The 20,547-nt window shown below is 47.0% G+C and overlaps 1 protein-coding gene across 7 annotated transcripts in view; it reads left to right on the plus strand.

Moving 5' to 3' along the window:
• The window catches only part of LOC147017658 (uncharacterized), a 158,427-nt gene that overhangs the window by 32,013 nt on the left and 105,867 nt on the right, over window positions 1–20,547 (plus strand). For 6 of the 7 annotated variants that reach the window (XR_015049575.1, XR_015049574.1, XR_015049578.1 and 3 more), the window contains 3 exons: window positions 4,919–4,999; window positions 5,357–5,438; window positions 14,099–14,849. Coding sequence is in view for 2 of the 7 variants with exons in the window: in XM_085847404.1 (XP_085703530.1) it covers window positions 4,919–4,999; window positions 5,357–5,438; window positions 14,099–14,849 (914 nt within the window). In the remaining 5 variants the exon portion in view is untranslated. Of the gene's footprint in view, window positions 1–4,918; window positions 5,000–5,356; window positions 5,439–14,098; window positions 14,850–15,262; window positions 15,740–20,547 lie in introns of those variants that run through there. The other variant, XM_085847405.1, reaches the window with a different exon arrangement.

The following is a 20,547-nucleotide window of genomic DNA, read 5'->3' on the forward strand; positions in this document are numbered from 1 at the left end:
CGTCGCGGCTTGCCATTCTTTTTCGCGCAAATTACCATGCGGTGACACCATGTCACCAGCGTGCCGACGGGTACTTCCTCCAACACGCCGAGCCGAACGTCCTGGTCGAGGCCTGCTTTTACCTCATCTTGCCAATGTATGGCCACGGAGATGGGAGTTTGATGGGCAACCGTTGTCGCGTTCTCACTGAGCATAAGACGTAGTGGCGGGCCGGTCATTCTCGGTAGTGGCTGGTGTGGGCACGTGTTGAATGTGCTCTGAGCATACATCCTGAGTAAATGTTACTGTAGTGCCTCTCTGTTGGCCTCGGTCGCTGGCATGGGGAGTGCGGTCGGCGACTCCGCGCGTCGCGGGCAGTTGCACAATTCCGAGGTTGTCAGATTCACCTCTCCGAGTGTCGGGAATCTGTCCGAGATCATTCCCAGGTCCATGCAGGCCGCGCGGGAGAAGAATATGCGGTCTGAAGGGTCCGTCACGTACGCGATTTGGCGCGTCTCCAATCTCCGAGCGTCGTCACTGTTACCGGCGAATCTGACTACCACGGCTCCGAGGATACGAATTCCTTTGTTGTTTGCGGCCTTCATGGTCATGGATAAAGGTATGAGGTCCTCGGTACTCAGGCCCATTTGTTGGACGACTTTAATGCCGATCAGGCAGCTCTGGCACCCTGTGTCTGCCATAGCGGGTAGGGTTTCCGCGCGGGTGTGTTTCAGGAGGTTAAAACCCAGCGCTTTGTAATCCTCGCGCTTGTTGGTGAGAGTGAGGTTGACGTATGGCTGCGGGTCGGATATGCGTTTCATCCACTTATCGCACATATCATCGTACAGGTGGTGAGCGAGGGGAAGCGCGCGCATTTCGTCCTCTGTGCTGGCCCTGGTGACCGTGCATAGCTCGATGAAGGCTGCCGTCTGCTCGTCGTACATCCCGTCGGTCTCCTTAGATGGGGGTCTTGCCGATCGGCCGCCCAGGCACGCTTTGTCGAGGTGATTCTGGCGGTCACACTTCCGGCACTTTTTTCCGTACCCGGGGCACTCGGCGCGTCTGGCGCGCCATTGAGGCGTTTTGCCGTGGCCCACCCCGCCGCAGTAGATGCATACTCCTTCGGGCTTGGCCTTCCGTTTTTCCGGCCTGGCTCCTACTCTGGCGCGGACGTCCTGTCGCTTTCCCCGCCGATACGAACTACTGATCGCGTCCGTGCTCTGAGTATCAAGCAGGCGCAATGCCGAGCGTTTTCCAGACTCTTTGGCCTCGATATACTCTATCATGTCCTTTAATGGCATGTCCTGGTTCTTCTCATCGAGTAGGTCAAGTTGTATTGCTTGGTCCGCGATGCCACGGGCAACCACGTTGCGCAATATCTCTTCCGTGAAGTCGTTGACCTGATCGCACCCCGCCTTGGTGCACTTCATTTCATACTTGCACGTGTCCGCCTGCCCCTTGATGCGGGCGTGGAACGACCGGACGGGCTCCTCGTGTCCCTGCCGCATGTTAGACAGGGCCACTCGAGCTACCATCGTGTTCTCCGTCCGGACGGCGAGCGCCTTCATGGCGGCGAGGACGTCTTCTTCATCGCTGCCCACGAGGCTCGTACCCGCCGTGCGAGTGAGGTCCTTTCTCAGCTCCTCCTCACAGCACTCCAGGAGCTGCGCGACTATGTTGGGTCCGACAAGCTTAGTACCTGTTTTGTATTCGCCCCAGCGGGTTATGAAGTACGACCAGGCCTCGCCTGTTCCGGCCAGTGCTATGGAGGGACGCTTGAGTTTCTCCATCTTAGCATTCGAGCTCACCGCCATGGGGGCGGCGACGTGCACAGTGCTGTGTATACTCAACATGGCCGCCACCACTGCCGCCTCTGCGTGTGTAGCCATATAGTCACAACCCTCGATCGGGCACTCTGCTTCCACCGGCGCCATAGGAACAGTGATTCTGGAGTAAACGTTCTATTTTCGGTGATGCACACGTGTGTACAGTGTCCTGGGGGCGAAGATTGGGTACAGTACCCGAGAAATCCAAACTCACTGTCGACGTTCTCGTGGTCCGTTTTCACCCAGTCGTGTCCTCCTCAGCACCGACGATCTTTACTCGACTGCATCAAGTTGTTTGATTATAAATAAGAACAGAGTTCAATTTGTTCGACCACTTTATTAGCGTGGAACGACAATAATCAAACAAGTATTGAACAGGTTGAAACACCCACAACATCCCTGGCTCCGGCTCAGGCTGCGCATGCGCACTGGCACAGGGGACCGTCGATATGTAGAAGTACCGTAAAGTACAATGTTCTCTATTCATGATGAGATGAGTTCATTATGTTTAAAAGGGGTGTTTAAATTTATCCAAATACCCAGTTTTCATTCATGCAATCCCTTGGAGTTCCCCTAGTATGCATGCAAAGTTTTTGGCCGATAGGTTTCATGATTTTGGAGTTATGGAGGACACACACACACACACACACACACACACACACACACACACACACACACACACACACACACACACACACACACACACACACACACACACACACACACACACACACACACACACACACACACACACACACACACACACACACACACACACACACACACACACATTATTATGGACAGAAGACGTGTTGTTCAGTCTTCTAATGTCCACCAGAGACCTACGTAGCCTTAGAACTATGCGGAGCGAACGCAAATTGCAGTGATTTGATTTTGAAGTCCCTCCCTGAATGGACAGACAGTTTGTTTGGATTTGCTGGCTGGATCATGAGTGGCCTGTCGGACCTGCTTCTATACTTTTACCCAGAAGCAGACAAGCTGCAGATAATTCCGTGGCACGACATGTTGCTTAGCAACCACGGATGCCATCTGAGATGATTCATTTAGGTAAGGTCCTCGCGTCTAATTACCTCATTACCTTCCCAGATAGGGAACCATGCTCTCGATGCCCACACTCCTATTTAAATCGAGTACGGCCGAGCGGAACCGTAAGTGGGACGTCAGCTAGTCTGACCATAGCGAATCAGCGGGGAAAAACTCTCATCCACTATTTACGCACAAGTATCTAACCAATAGAGAGAGACACTCGGCCTGGTTGGAAACGAATGGTCATGTTAAAAGGCATGCATTTATAAACAATGCAGTGTCACAGAAGAAAGAACCTTCCCCTTGTACACACAAGCCCCTTAGACAATCACCTTGCCATGAAACTACAGACACTGATGCCTCATTCACTCTGGGAAATTAGACAAGGAAGAGATAGAGAATGTGGGGCTTGTTGGTGCCCCTGGTTCACTTGATGCAAACCTGTGGTTCCAATGTGAAAAGGGTGGGGTTGGGGAAGAAAGAAGAGAGAGAGAGATTGTGTGATGCGCTACGTGGGGAGAAATGCAGTGAATGCTTCATAATGCGTGGAGGAAATCATGAATGTGTATCAGTACCCCTACTCTGAATGAGTCGATGGGAAAATGTTGATTGCTCTCTGTGCATTCCAAGTGAACGATTAAATGAGGAAAGTGTAAATCAGTATGTAGTTGCCAGCACGTCCAGGGAAAGAGCCCTGCGGAGTGCATAATGATCCACTGGCTCGAACACTCTCAACAGAGGCCGTCTGCACAGCGGCTGACGTTCACGTTGCTTGTTCCTTGAGGACTCCTTCTGGCTCTGGTTTCCTGGATGCACACAACCTTGAGCTCTGGCCTTGCCAGATTGATAAGAAAGCTCTCAGCCGAGGCGTGGCCTATGAGCCGACTCTTATCCCGGCATAATTTGTTGTTCATGCCGCTGTCTTTGCATTGGGAGCGTAGCTGGTGTCAGGCCACGTTCATTGGTCGAGAGCCCGGCTCAAGGACACCATCCTTTGGTAACCCCACTCGTATGCGGTTCTTGATCCACCATTGGGCGCTGGATGTTCCCAACACTACCGGATGCTGATCCTTTTATTTGGCTTTGTACTGTGGTTTTGTAATGAAATGTGGGTTTGTGCATTGCATAGTGTGTATCGATGCTCTGAAAAGAGGTGCAGGGAACGAGAGAGATTAAGAGGATGGGGGCGGGAGGGGGGGGAGAGATAAGAAGGGATATTACAATGGAGGGGATCTTGAGAGGAGTTACAAAGGGAATTCAAACCTGCTACACAAACAACACATTTCCTTGTCCACTGATATGAGCGGAAAGGTAATTTATCTAAACAAAATACTGTGATATGTCTAAATTCCAGGGTTCCTTTATGTATTGGATGTAACTACCTGGTGTGTGTGTGTGTGTGTGTGTGTGTGTGTGTGTGTGTGTGTGTGTGTGTGTGTGTGTGTGTGTGTGTGTGTGTGTGTGTGTATGTATGTGTGTATATATATATATATATATATATATATATATATATATATATATATATATATATATATATATATATATATATATATATATATATATATATATATACACACACACATACATATATCATTTGTATTGATGAAATGTGGATGTATCTATGAGATAATTAAACCGCCAGTCTTTGCTGGTACTTCTCTTCACCTCCGGCTTTCATTACTGAGCACACTGTCGAGCAGATTTTCCTCCAGTCGGAAATGCTACAAGGTACAATCGGTGTGGCTGAATTTTCGCAAAGTAATCCGAAAAGTCGATTACACCGTTATTTTTTTTTTGTCTTCTCTGATCAATTCCTTGTCACTGAATTGTGGTTACCTCTCGTCTTCGGAGCACTCCACATTTGAGCTATATTCCTCTCACTATACTTATCCTCGGAGAGCTTCATTAGGCATGATTTTTGAAAACCCATCATTGCGGTGAAACTCTTCCTCCTCTTCTTTATTTATTTGATTTTCTTACCTTATTGTTCTTTCTGTTCCTCTTCTTCCTCTGCCCCTCTTCTGAGTACTCATGTGTTTGTGTGTGTGTGTGTGCATTCCATGCAGGGCATTTGAGAGAGTGCTCACAATGTGCACGCAAGTTCTCAGATACTGCACAGCTAAAGAAACACATGCGCACTCATACAGGTATAGTTCGCACTCTGATGTAATTTGTAGATATGGTATAGCTACCTGTACATTGAATGGTGGTGTCCTCAAAATAGTGCTGCAACAGGATGTCAGTGACTTGTTTTTTAGGTAAGTGACTTATTCTTGTGTTCCCCTTTGACCGGTGGAAGAATGTTGCTCCTCCTTTTATCCCACCTTTTACTCCCACAAAGTAAATCGCACTGGTGTAACTTTAAACACAGATTCAAAAATACCGCACGATATCAAAACGATTTTTTTATTTTATTTTACCTGCAGTATTATACATTAACGTTTGTACATATTCTACTTCTGTTTATAAGTAGAAGATCAAAGAGAGCACTTCCTTTGTTTCAGGTGAAAAGCCATTTCGGTGTGAGGTGTGTGGAAAATGCTTCACAGCCAATGGAACTCTGACAACTCACCTTCGTATTCACAGGTCTGTTTTCTCTCATTGCCTCTGCCACCGAAGGTGAAGGTTATGCTTTCTCCCCTTTCTGTCTGTCTGTCTGTCTGTCTGTCTGTGTGCAGGATATCTCAAAAAGTTGTGGCTGGATTCGGATTAAATTTGGTGGACACGTTGCGTGTGTGACAAAGAAGAATTGATTCAATTTTAGTGAAGATCCGGATCTGGATCTGATTATTGTTTTTAGTGATTCTTCACCATTGAGAGATCGGGCTCAAGTAATATATATAGCACGGTATCTCAAAAACTTGTGGATGGATTCGGATGAAACTTGGTGGACAGGTTGGGTGTGTGACCACGACGAATTGATTCAATTTTGGTGAGAATCTGAATCCGGATCTGGACACGATAATTATTTAATTTTTAAAGTGATTCTTCACCATTGAGAGGGCCAAAAATGATATATAGCATGATTATTTCAAAAATGTATTGGGCCCAATTTGTTCTCATCGATCAGGCATTACATGGCGGAGGTATGCGCTCTCCCGAGTGCCCTTCTCGTTTCTTCTGTTTTTCTGTATGTTCTATATTGTATCTGACCCTGTCGCGGGTATGCATATTTTCTAAAATTTTAACTATTTTCATTCTGCAGTATGCACACCTTGTATATTGTCCTAACTTATTCTCCCTCCCCTCCAGAGCACAATCAGGATGAGTCAATGGGTAACTAGATTAACAAAGAACTTTGACACAGGAGGAGGCCATTCAGCCGGCCCATCATTTCTGCATTACGCTAACACCAGACCAAACATCCATCTCGGACTACAGACTCGATCTCAGTGGGGGGAGTTAGAGGGCAGGAGTTTGTTTGCTATGTATGCAAACAAAATAATATTGAAACTAAAAGTATTTTATTATTACACTTACTCTCACCTCTCACTTCCCCTCTCATTTCCCCTCTCACTTACTTTCTCCACTCTCGCTCCCACATACTCACCAAATCCTCTTGCCCTTTCCTCTTCCTCATTTTCTCTTCTCTTACCTCTCTCTTTCCCTTCCCTCCCTCTCCCTTCCTGCCCATCTATATTTTCTCCCCCCTTTTTGTTCTGAATCTCTCTCTCTCTCTCTCTCTCTGATTATATAAATCAGATTTATCTCCAAGGCCTAAGTCACATTTGCTCTACGGCTCTACAAACAAACTGCAGTTGGAAGCTGTCCAGGGCTCGGTGACGATCCTCAAAAGAGCCCTCGGTACAAAACTTTGAGAACGGGAAGCTTCACAAATTGGTCCATGAGTCATGATCCCTCACTGAAACGGAGGTGAATACTGTGAGACCTGGGAGGACTCCGTTCCACCTTTATGAAACCCACATTTGGAGATAACAACCAATGACACACGCACGTACACGTTTAGGGTCTGCCTCATAGGTATGTAAGATGTTGGCCATTATAAAGCTTGCAGTGTTAGTGTGAGAAATTCTTAAGATTATCCTGAAGACTCAATAGCCCAGTGGGCTGTCGGCGCATGAATGATGAGGTCCTTGGGTTCAAGTCCTGGGTTGTCAGGATGTTTTTCATACAAACCCCATGCAGAAATTTATTAAATTATAATTATTTCTTTCTACCCACTCACCCACTGATATAAATGTTTACTACTCGATAGGTTGGATAAAATATTTAATTTTGGCAAAATTATTTAACCTGAAGCCACAATTCCAGAAAAGGATATCCATAAACAAAAGTTGGTTGGTGGAGCTTTGCTGCCTCTGCCGAGGCAGATGAGAGTAGTAGAGAGTGTACCGGGAGAGCCAGAGAGTGGTCGAGCTTGAACTGTACCGGGTCTATGATGTCACTTCAGCCACTAGAGGGTGGAGTTGGACTGTTTATTTTGTCTGTATGAAGGACGCACTTCAGTATCTGCTTGCAGAGTACAAGTATGCTCCACTCGTGTGTTTATATGTTTATATACACATATACAGGGGGCTGCAAAAGTAAGTATACAATAAGGATTATACCAGTATTATAATAGTGGTGCGAGGATTCATTTAATAATTCATAATTCATTACTGTTTATCTACTTTTCCAGCCCCCTGTGTGTATATATATATATATATATATATATATATATATATATATATATATATATATATATATATATATATATATATATATATATATATATATATATATATATATATATATATATATATATATATATATATATATACACGTATGTTACAGGGTGTATGATAAGTCGATATCCAATTTTAAATGGAGACGTGGCGTTCATGAGTTGCCTCCCCGTAGTCCTGTGAGGATGGGCCAAGGAGCAAGTTTAAAGCAAGAAGCCAAAAACAGTGATGAACTGGAGGAGATAAATATTCAATATTCTCACCAATATTCCTGAAAACATGTTAAAATCAGCAGTAGCGAATGGGCCAGTCTGATTAAGGAAATGTGCTGGAGCATATGTGGACTTTTCAAGAGTTGTTCATAAAACCTCACTGGACCCTCTTTAATTTAGTTTGTTTCATTAAAATCGGTTCATGAATAAAATTGCAACAACAATTTAAAATTAGGTATTGACTTATCATCCACATTGTGTGCGTGTATATGTTTGATATATATATATATATATATATATATATATATATATATATATATATATATATATATATATATATATATATATATATATATATATATATATATATATATATATAGTCATCCCCTGTTTATCGCTGAGGTTATGTTCCAAACCCCCCTGCGAGAAGTGAAAATCCACGATGAATGGACGCCTTCCCCAAAAATGCCTATTTTTTTTTTTATAAATGCGGTGTATAAACACGATTGGGTTTTATTTATATCGAGTGAATATTAAACGCTGGGCGGTGTATAAACACGATTGGGTTTGATTTGTATCGAGTGCATAATAAACGCTGAGTGGTGTGTAAACACGATTGGGTTTGATTTATATCGAGTGAATATTAAACGCTGGGCGGTGTATAAACACGATTGGGTTTTATTTATATCGAGTGAATATTAAACGCTGGGCGGTGTGTAAATACAATTGGGTTTTATTTATATCGAGTGCATAATAAACGCTGGGCGGTGTATAAACACGATTGGGTTTGTTTTCTATCGAGTGAATATTAAACGCTGGGCAGTGTATAAACACGATTGGGTTTTAGAGTGTACCAGGTGCGGTGGGACGCAAGAAGCACGCGGGCCACCATCAACTCCGCTTTATTGCGCGACCAGAAGCACACTCTTCCCACCCCTAGCGGGCGAGGCATGATATACGAAAACCCAATCACGTGACACAGCACACTCCTCCCCTCGTAAAATGACCCATCACATAACGAACGGATAATCACAACATGACCATCGGAAACCCATCAACACTCATAATCCTCCAAGTACCGCGGCCGCACCCTGACCCGCCTCGGACGGGCAGCGCCACCAGACAGTCCAGGCTCAGACGCCTCCCGGCCCGGTCGAGGTGACACCCTCGCCGGACTCGCACTTTCCGCAACACCAGCTATCCCCGACTGCCCAGCCTGCTCGACGTCCCCGGGTAGGACGGCATCAGGCGAAGCCCCCCTCGGCGCCGGCCCAGCCAGCCCCGGCGATACAACGTCAGGTGCCGGCGACACTACCGGTGGGGGTCCCACATCGTTCAGCTCGGGGAGGTGTGGGGGGGGTGACGCTGAACAGCGATCATGCATCTGGTCCACATGCCGCTTCCACACATCCCCACCATCAGTCCGCACCATGCAATTCGCCGGCCCCAGCACCACAGAGACCACCGCCGGAACCCATTTGGAACCGTGGAAATAATCGCGCACCATTACCCGCTGCCCCACCTCGAAGCTGCGCAGCCGCGTCGGACGCGACATCGCCCCACTCCCCGACCCTCCAGGTCGTAGCAAATCCAGCCTGGACCGCAAAGCCCGTCCATAGAGACGAATGGCCGGCGGATCACCCGTGACAGGATGAACTGCGTTCCTGTAATGGAGCAAAAAGACATCGACCACCGCCTGCACAGGTGCAACACCCCCCCTGCGCAAAGCCCGCTTCAACATCTTGACAAACGACTCAGCTTGGCCATTCGTCTCAGGATGATACGGTGCGGACCTTAGATGTCGAATACCATTCTGGCGCATAAACTCATCAAATACCCCCGCGATGAACTGCGGACCATTATCAGAGACCAGGATCTCCGGCAACCCTTTATTAGCAAAGATCGTCCGCAGCTTCTCTACCGTAATGTTTGCTGAAGTATGCTGCATTACTACAACCTCCGGCCATTTAGAGAATGCATCAATCACAATCAAAAACATCTTGCCATTAACCGGTCCCGCAAGATCTACATGGACCCTCTGCCAAGCTCGGTCTGGCACAGGCCAGAGACCCGAAGCTCGACGCGGGTTATCAGCATCTGTCTGGCACGTGGCGCAACGCTTAAACAACTGCCCAATGTCTTTGTCCAACCCCGACCACCACAACAGGCTACGAGCAAGACTCTTGGTCTTCACGATGCCAAGGTGACTGACATGCATTTCTTCCAAACACCGCTGCCTGAACCTCGGTGGAATCACGGTCCTCATTCCCCACATAACGCACCGTTGGACCAACGACAGCTCCGCTGCGCGTGACGTGAAAGGTTGAAATGCCGGTGTCGAAGGCAGATCGCTCCAATTCCCCGTAGAAATCGCCTGGACGACACGGGCAAGCACCGGATCACGAGCCGATTCCACTGCGACCTGCCTGGCCGTGACCGGCCCGCTTTGGACCTGGTCCAGCGCGAACACATCGACCCGGTCGCCCAACTCAGACGCAGCTGGACCCTCCGCACACGGTAAGCGTGAGAGCCCGTCGCAGTTAGCATGCTTCTCGGTGCTTCGGAACTGAATATCATAATTGGAAGCACCCAGAAACAGACACCACCGCTGTATTCGCGCGGCTGCTACCACCGGCACCCCGCGTTCGGGTCTCAGGATGAATTGAAGCGGTTTGTGATCCGTCTGTAAAGTGAAATGCCGCCCCAGCAGATATTGATGAAACCTACGCACACCCCAGACGAGGCTGAGAGCCTCACGCTCAATCTGGGCATATCCACGCTCTGCTGTGGACAGGGTCCGGGATGCAAAACAAACAGGCCGCTCGGAACCATCGTCCATCCTGTGGGAGAGCACTGCCCCGATGCCATATGCAGAGCTGTCGCATGCCAATAGGAGCGGACGCGCAGGCTCGTGGTGCACGAGGACCGTATCCTCTGTGAGCAGCCGCTTGACGCAGTCGAACGACGCCTGGTGTGCAGGCCCCCAAGCCCAGCGCTCGTCCTTCTTGAGCAACCGCGTTAACGGCGCAAGTTGTGAGCTGAGCCCGCGCACGAACCTTTGGTAATACTGGGCCATGCCAATGAACGAGCGCAGCTGCGTCTTGTCGCGAGGCGGTGGCATGCACTGAATCGCCTCCACCTTCCGAGGACCTTTCAACAGCCCCTCCGGCGTGATGATGTGCCCGAGGTATTCCAAGCGCTGCTTGAAGAACGCGCACTTGTCCCTGTTTAAGCGCAGGCTGCATGCTTCTCGCTTTGTCAGCACTCGGGCAATGTTCGCAAGATGCTCGTCCGCCGTTTTCCCCGCAATGAGCACATCGTCCAGGTAGGTCTGAGCGGGCAGGCCAATGCAAACCTGATCCATGGCTTTCTGCCACAAAGCTGGGGCCGAAGCAATCCCAAAACAGAGTCGGGTATATCGATAGAGTCCTTGACACGTGTTGATTGTTAAAAGCTCGCTACTCCCGGGATCCATCGGCAGGTGAAAATATGAATCACGCAGGTCTAGCTTCGTGAAGTATTGACTCCCCGCCAATCGCGCATATATCTCATCGATTGACGGCAGTGGATATTGCTCCACGCTGAGCCCCGGGTTAACCGTGGATTTGAAGTCCCCGCACAATCGGACGTCTCCATTCCGTTTCAGCACCGTGACAACCGGGGTGGCCCAATCTGAGCACGACACCCGTTCGATCACTCCACAGGCCTCCAGCCTATCCAGTTCACCCTTGACCTTGTCCCGCAGGGCATACGGCACCGGACGCGGTTTACAAAACCGAGGAACCACCCCCTCCTTCAAGAAGAGTTTCGCCTCCATGCCCTTGAGTTTTCCAAGGTCGTCGCTAAACAACCCTTGATGTCTTTGAAGAATCTCCTCCAACTGATCCTCCCACTGGCTCGGCACGGGTTGCACAAGGTTAACTGCGGCCCAGTCTAGCCTGATGCGGGTCATCCAATCTCGGCCGAGGAGAGACGGCCCCCTCCCCCGTACGACGTACACCCAAAGCGTGGCGACCTGGCCTTGGTACCGCACAGACACGTCTGCCATCCCGACTGGCGTTATCTTCTCGCGGGTGTACGTGAACAGCGTGAGGTTTGACCTGATAAGCTTCAAGCCGTTGAGTCTACGCGCGGTCTGTTCGCCGATGAGCGACACCGCTGCTCCCGTATCGACCTGGAACGTGATCGGCGTTTCGTTCACTTCGACTTCCACCGTCATCGGGCGCGCCGTCGCCGGGCCAATTGAAAACAGGCTCAACAACGGCCGCTGGTTCCGCCCCGAGTCGCCTCGCACATCGCCGTCCACGACTTTAACGTTGGCCGACGCCCCACGGCACACACGCGCCAAATGACCCACCTTGTGACAATTCAAACACACGTTGCCTTTATACGGGCATGCACGGCGCAGGTGTCGACCTCCACATCCCAAGCATGTCCGCGGGGTCACCCCGCCGCACGCGCGGCCGCGTGGCGACGTCCGACCCGCATCGAAGGTCGTGCGCGCGTCCCGGGGTGCTTGCGACCCCGCGTGGCCGGTGATGGCTCGAACATCCCCGCGAGTCTGCTCGACCGCCGTAGCCGTGCTGACCGCCGAGTCGAATGTAATGGCTTCATCCTTCAGCCGTAAAACCGCTGAAACCATTTTCGCATCTCGTAAACCAGCAATAAAACGATCTCTGAGCCGAGCTGGACGCTCCCCCGCCGTGAACTTGCAGGCCACGGAAGAACGCTTAATCCGCGCCACGAACTCAGCGACGCGCTCCTCTGCTCCTTTCGAGAGGCGATCGAACTGGAATCGAGCGAGCTGCAATGACTTCTCCGGCGCCATGTGTGCTTTCATTTTCTCCACAATGTCCCGAAACGACAGCCCGTCATCCCGGGGCCTGTTCGGTGCCACTAAATCACCCAGCAGCCGATAATGCTCCGGCGAAAGCGAAGCGAGCAAGATCGACTTCTGTTTGCTCTCGTCGACCACATCGTTCGCGTGGAAATAGCATTCCAATTGCTCCGAAAACAATTCGAAGTCGTCCCCGTCGAAAACGGGCATAAGTCCGTATTCAACCATCCTTGTCAGCCAACTAGAGTGTACGAGGTGCGGTGGGACGCAAGAAGCACGCGGGCCACCATCTACTCCGCTTTATTGCGCGACCAGAAGCACACTCCTGCCACCCCTAGCGGGCGAGGCATGATATACAAAAACCCAATCACGTGACACAGCACAGGTTTGATTTATATTGAGTGAATATTAAACGCTGGGCGGTGTATAAACACGATTGGGTTTTATTTATATCGAGTGAATATTAAACGCTGGGTGGTGTGTAAACACGATTGGGTTTTATTTATATTGAGTGAATATTAAACGCTGGGCGGTGTATAAACACGATTGGGTTTGTTTTCTATCGAGTGAATATTAAACGCTGGGCAGTGTATAAACACGATTGAGTTTGATTTATATCGAGTGAATATTAAACGCTGGGCAGTGTATAAACACGATTGGGTTTGTTTTATATCCTGATTATTAAACGCTGGGCGGTGTATAAACACGTTTGGGTTTGATTTATATCGAGTGAATATAAACCTTCCTCTGGCGCTTCGGTTCCTTGCCAGAAGCCTTAGAAGGTGCAGGGCGTTTGGGCAGCATCGTTGGGCTTGGAGAAAAAACGTAGAAAATATTCGAAGTTCACAAGCGAAACTTTGTCTCGTGCGTTGTGTGACTGGTCGAGCGCCACTCGTTATAATTTATTGCTTAAATAATTTATATTTTATATATTATTACCGCGGGAATCCGCAGAAAAAAAATTAGTTAGGTTCCAAGGGAAAAACCGCGATGAAGCGGGGGCGCGATAGGTGAACCGCGATATAGCGGGGGATTAACATATATATATATATATATATATATATATATATATATATATATATATATATATATATATATATATATATATATATATATATATATATATATATATATATATATATATATATATATACATATATTGTTGTCTGATTATAAACTGTTGGACTGGTACAGGATGTACATCATGAATGTGCCGACCCACGCATTAATGTTAAGATGGGAATGTATGTGTCGGCTGGTCCTCGTAGACAATAACGATCCCACATTGACTTTTGACAAAGGGAAGGCAAGAATTGTCACGCACACCCTGGCCAAATCCTAAATTCCTACCCTGAACAGCTTCAGTCGAATCTCAGGCCTGACCAGCCACTTGATTATAGACTTGGACCAGTCTGAGACTCGAGTCGTTGACCCCAAATTAATGGGGCATGGTATAAAGAAGTCAAAGAAACCCTGATATATTTGTTGTTTGTACGTGTATATTTTCTACAGGGGAGAAAAGCCCTATAGCTGCTCTGATTGTGGTCGGGCATTCTCTGACCCCAGTGCCAGGCGGCGTCATGCTGCCCTTCACAAGGGTGTTCGTCCTCATTCCTGTCCTGTTTGCCCACAACGTTTTGCACGGCCTGACAATCTACGCTCCCATATGAAGATCCATGCTCATCTGCAGGAACTCGATAAGGAAAGCTTGGCAAGAGCAAGTCAGAAAAGCGAGAGTCGGAACCACATGGGTATTGATGTGGAAGCCTTGAGTACAAAGCATGGGGACGGTGAGAACAACTCAATATTTCAATACCAGGTCACCTCTGGTGGGACCGGAATTCGACTTCTGCTTTCTGGGGGATGTTCACCTGTGCTGGACTCCCTGGGTGGGAACCAGTCTTTACATGTTTTGCAACCCACAATCCCATTACCATCTGCACCTGTGTTGGAAGTTGGTGGAGGTGCATTACTGGCAGGACGAAGTGAAGCAGTTGGTACACAGCTAACATTGATGGGGGAGGGATCGACTATACCTTTGGGGAGTGTGAATGAGTTGGCATTGGTAACTGATGATACGATGCTAACTATTAGTGGTCCACCCAATGGAACCTCGAGTGGAATACAGGTGATTACACTGAACGCGGATGAATATCAGCAGTTGCCACAGGGTGCAGGTTGTGAGAGCAGAGAGTTTTCTGGAGAAGGTGAAGGCTCCAATGTTGACAGCCATGCATTGATGGACCCTGCTTTTCAGCTTCAAGTAGGTACAGTGTCCTTCTTGTAGTCGTATTTTCTTTGTCTCTTCCCCTTTTCCCCTCTGAAGATAATTTTCAAATGTCTTCTTTAAACTTTTCATTCATGTTAGCCTTTTAATCTAAAGATTAAATTTAAAGATTTAATCTGATAAATTCTCCAAGCTGCTGTACTTAATGTTTTCAGTCATATTTGGTCGTTTCCTTGTACTTTGGGAATGATATTTATGATGGGCCAGTCATTTGATCTGTAGATGTATTTGCCTTGCAAAGGTGTCATTCTGAAACTTTTACTGATTAATACTTCGATTTGTTTTCTGTTATTACGTGATAGACCATCGAGGGTTTTTTTTTTAATGAAACCAGGCCCAGTTACATCTGCAACTAACAATAAGATGCAAAATTTGTTTCAAATGGGCAGCGTGGTGGGGTGTGCACATTCATGAACGCGTTCACGGACCAGCGTAGGCGAAAAGAGCACTTGGCCCCAATGCTCTTGGCCCCGTCGGAGAAAAGAGCACTCTTTGTGGCTGGCTGATCGGCGCATTACGGATGCATCCCTGTTGACATGAACATTTCCTGCGCAATCACATCGTGACTGGAGGCGCTGCAGGCATTGGGGTAGCCACAAGGCGCACGCGTTCCCATGGAAATTGCCAAGAGATCTCACGTGTGCAGAAATGACTGCACCGGTTACTGCCAATTGCCTTTAGAAAAGCCATCCTGTTGGGAAGAGCAACGGGGACACAAATGTAGTTTCTAGTATTCCCGGTTCACCTGACCCGGTGACTTAAGAGAATAGTGCTTTGTAAATAAGATGTTTGTGACATAATTGGGTTTAATTGATACCCTCTCCCACCCCAGGTGATTTTTCATAAAATGCTTTGTACAAAACAAATGTTGTGCTGATGTCTGTTTACTGTTCGGCTGATTGTCAGGAAAATAATCTGCCCAAAGGCAGTCCGATGTGAGTGCAGCGTTTGGGTCGGCCCGATCGTGTTACCGTTTGAATCCTTGGCTCGTGATGTGAGGAACCCGGGTTCAAATTCCGCATACAGTACCGTTTGTCCATTGGATGAAATGAACATGATGTTTGAGCTGTGCTAATTGCCATGGAAAGCAAAGAGAAGCCGATGTTTCAGGCATTAACGTTTTATCGGATTAAGAGACAGTCTTCTGCTCGGACTTTGCTATTTTGCTTCAATGAAGGGGTAACCTCCAAAATTGCATGCTGATGGCATGGCTGTACCGCTGCTGCAGTGCCCTTTGTAGGTTAGGGCAGGAATTTAGAATTTATTCATGGTGCCGACGATAGCTCGCCTATTCTTCGCGAACGACACCATGGAATATTTAATGTCCACCAACGAATGCCGGCAGACGTGACGCCCAATTTAAAGTTCATCTGAGGGGCGGCCACATGCATCGATGAATCGTTACCCTGCCTGTGAAACACCGGGATGACGATTTATAGCTGGGTTGAGTGAGGTCAGCCGTCCTGTCACCGTTAACTCTGAGCTGATATTGATTCAAAAATAAGAAGATAAAATGGACCAAAAATTTACCATCCAATTAGCCTTCTCTCCATTACTTATGAACTGTTCATCAAATTTATCAAGACCCAACCATGGGAGCAAGAAGGTTTAGTGAAGTGGAACTCGATAAATCGACCAGCTGCATTCAGTAAATCTGCTTCTGGAAAAATTAAGAGAATATAAACTTCCTTTGTGTGTCACATTCCTTGATTATGGAAAAGCCTTTGGCAGAATGGAAAGAAATGCTGTCATATGAGCTCGACGTCACCGAAATGTCAACTCTGCCAGATACATCAAAATGTAAAGCATTGTGTACAATGGTCGAACACCGACCTTGAAACTCCACCAAAATAGAAACATCAAGATTGAAAGAGGTGTTGGACAGGGATGTGTGATCTCATCAATATTATTCACTGCATGAGTGGAAGGAATGCTCCAACTGGTAAAATGGGAGAAGTAGAGGAATGAACATTGATGGAAAAAGAATCACAGAGGACTCACAGAAAACATTGTTTTTTAAAATTTCAAACGATGTTGAAAAACTGCAAATTATAATGGAGCAACTCAGTTTGGAGAAAGGGAAGAAGGAATGCGATTCAAATTGCTGAAATGAACAATTAGATGTACAAACAGCACATTACCAGTGGGGTGATTACATCACCAACCCCCCCACTCTCCTCCACCCCCCTCCCCCAGACACACACACACAATTACATTTTTACTGTAAGTAAACTCACAAATGAAAATTCCTTAACAAAAAGGTCTCATCCTCCCCCGTACAAACTCTGTCCCATATTATCTCACCCTTCCCCTCCCACCGAAAGTTCTCAACCCCCTCTCTTCCCCCTTCCAAAGTTGTCCCATCTTTACTCTCACCATCCTCACACTCATAAATGCAGACAGGCATTCCCTCATCAAAACGGCAGAATAATGTTTTCTGCTCCCCTATCATACGATCACCGACTTCACAGAGACCTGTATCACCCACCGTCAGTCACCTGTTCAACTCAATTTGAGAAAATAGTTGGAAATAATAACAAACCTGCATAACGTTCGTTCGTCTTTCAGCTGCTCCCATGAGGGGTCGCCACAGCGGATCATCCGTTATGATCCGCATACTGATTTGGCACAGGTTTTACGCCGGATGCCCTTCCTGACGCAACCCTGGTCGCCTCTTACGACACAGGGATAAGGATTGGGTTTCGCCATGATTCCGGGCTGCCCTACACCCTCTCATAGCGCGGCCCAGCGCAGAGCTGCCGTCCTCAAGCGATCCTCCAACCCAAGCCTCCGAGTAGCCGGATTACAGGCGCACGCCACTACGCCCGGTTACAAACCTGCATAACCTCCACAGTAAAAGCGCTGCTTGAGAGAAAAGGTTAATCTTAAAGGGTTCCTAAGTTGGTGTCCGTAGTACAGAAATTGTGGGTGGAGGCAGGCGAACTGTCCAACCAATGTGTGGAGTACGGACACGCACACACACATGGACACACATGGCTCCTTTTACAGGACAGCATAGATGTACTCTATACGGATCACTTTGAAGGAGTGAAGAGATGTACTCGAGCATTTCGAAAATGGGAAAATGGCAAGAAAAGCAAACTGCTCTTATGTTTGAAAAAGAAAAGTTTGCAGACTCTTTATTCCCTGAGCAAAGGCACATTGCTGTGAAACATGGTCTCCAACAAATGAGATGGAGGAAAAATCGATCACCATGCAAAGAAAGATGTCTATCTTGCCTCGAGCAAAAGGGACAAGAACAGAAACGAATGGATCAGACAGAAAACAAAATTCCTTGACCTTATGGTCATGGTCAAAACACTGAAATGGGCCTGGCCTGGACAAGGAGGAAGAAGAGCAGATAATTATCTGCACCAATTATAATTGGTGGACAACAAGAATTATTACCCTCGCCGAGAGAGAGGGCATTGCATTTGGTTCCATTTGTTTGTTTGTTTGTCTCTGTCTGTTTGTTTGTTTGTCTGCACAGGACTTTTGTGTTTTTCTCCGGAACCGCTTGGCCGATTGAGACTAAATTTTCACCATTGGTGCGCCGACTCGCGTATAACTTCTTGATGATAATTATGACATATTCGGCCGCGTGGTGTGGCAGCCATGTCGGAAAAAAACTTTGGACCTCTGCATCTCTGAAACCGCACCAAGGAAAAAAATTGAAACTTGGCACACGGCAAGTACTCCTCATCGGGAATGAGTGTGATTTATTTATGACGTCATAATTGCAAATGTAGAATGCTACATCGGATCATTATGACCATTTTTGAGGGTCATCTAGGGATAAAATGGTCCAGAGAAAAAGAAAATTGATGATGTGATCGGTCACGTGATTCGGGAGCCATATTGTTTAAAAAAAAGAAAAACCCTTTAAAAAACCTTCTCCGAAATCGCTCAACAGTTTGAGGCGATACTTTACACGTATGACCGCCTCTCCATGAGGAATAAAATGTTCACACCTATGACATCATAGGTCACATGGTTTGGCAGCCAAATTGGATTTACTCTCAAACCAATAAAAATCTTCTCCGAAATGGCTGAACAAATCAAGGGGAAACTTCACATCAACGTTCCCCAAGCCATGGGTGTACAAGTTTAAGGAATAATTGATAGGTCACTTGTTTGGCAGCCATATTGGATTGAAGAAAATATTACCTAATGTTTTCTCTGGAACCGCTTAATCAATCGGCATGAAACTTCACATTTATGATCTAGTAGTGATGGGGAATACATGTTTTAAATTTGAACTTGATCGAACGCATCATCTGGCAGTCAGAATTATTTATTTTTTTGATGTGGGTTCTTTTTTCTTTTTTTTTTAACAAGGCTCACTTAGCTCTACCTGGATGGGTTTGAGGGTAGAGGGGTAGCAGCTGAAATGGGAACCCTATCCAGGTTCCTCCTGATGACTTCATCTTTGATTTTGGCTTGTTTAGGTTCCTTCTGATGACTCCAATGCAGGACTGTACCAATTTGGTCTTCCATTTGATTTGAATTTCTTTTAATTTCATTCTAAATTAAATTGAGTAACGAATGATAATAAAAGGAACGTCATGGGTCAGGGTCGGGTGTCCGATCAAAGCGGGGTTGCATCGAAGCAGGACGTCTTGGTACATCGCTGCCAGCAGTTATAAAGCGGTAGTTCTAATTATGTCTCTTATTAATTAGGTAACACACCAGTACACAAACACCACAAAATACACCACCCAAAAGAAGTTTTGGCGAGGGTCTGCAATCTCCGATTACTCTTTTTATTGTTGTAAACAGGAATTCTGGAGAAGGCTCTTGAAGAAGCACATGTAGACGAAAGATCAGATGGAGAGATGAAATTGGAAAAAAAAATCCAATTGCATTGAACAGAACATAGTAGACCCTATTGAAGAAGACCTTCATACTGCAGTGGACTAAATACTTAAGGTGTGTGTGTGTGTGTGTGTGTGTGTGTGTGTGTGTGTGTGTGTGTGTGTGTGTGTGTGTGTGTGTGTGTGTGTGTGTGTGTGTGTGTGTGTGTGTGTGTGTGTGTGTGTCAGCTGCTTCATGAATGTTTCAGGATGTTCGCTTCACTCCATCAGTCCATCTCTTTGCACAATGATCACAAGTCGGCACTTTCTGCACAGTGAGTGTCACAATCAATGGCCAGTTGAGGTGACATATGATAAACCCAGTATTAGTCTAGTAGTTATGGAACGTTACACCTCTAACCTCTGACTCACCCAATTGAATTGTAAATTAGTGATTTATGGAGCTGTGCGGTACTTTTTGAGGATTCCAAATTAAATGAAAACCAAAAAAAAATCCACTCCAACGTTTCGTAAATGGGGAGGAAGGACATTGTGCAAAAGGAGTTTGATCTTTATCCGCTTGATGCGGGAAACCCCGCCTGCACTTCGGAATTTCCTCTGTGTGTGGCGGCATGAACACCGAGTAACAGTGTGAGGCTCCTTGCTGCCTGTGAAGTTCTGCACGAAATGTACGCCAAGAAGGAGCCTGTCATCGAGCTTTTTATTAAGGTATGATCTTTTCATTACATCATTTACTCGTATGACCTAGTAGTCTGACATATTCTCTCCATGTTGATGGAAATGTCAAGTATTTATCCCATTCAACACAAGGCATGATTATGTAGGTAACACTCAGAAGGTCAGTTATATTGCCTCCTCGG

This window comes from Eptatretus burgeri, chromosome 11 (assembly GCF_056783735.1).
Source record: "Eptatretus burgeri isolate ZD-2024b chromosome 11, Ebu_testis_v1, whole genome shotgun sequence".
NCBI classification, from domain to species: domain Eukaryota; kingdom Metazoa; phylum Chordata; class Myxini; order Myxiniformes; family Myxinidae; genus Eptatretus; species Eptatretus burgeri.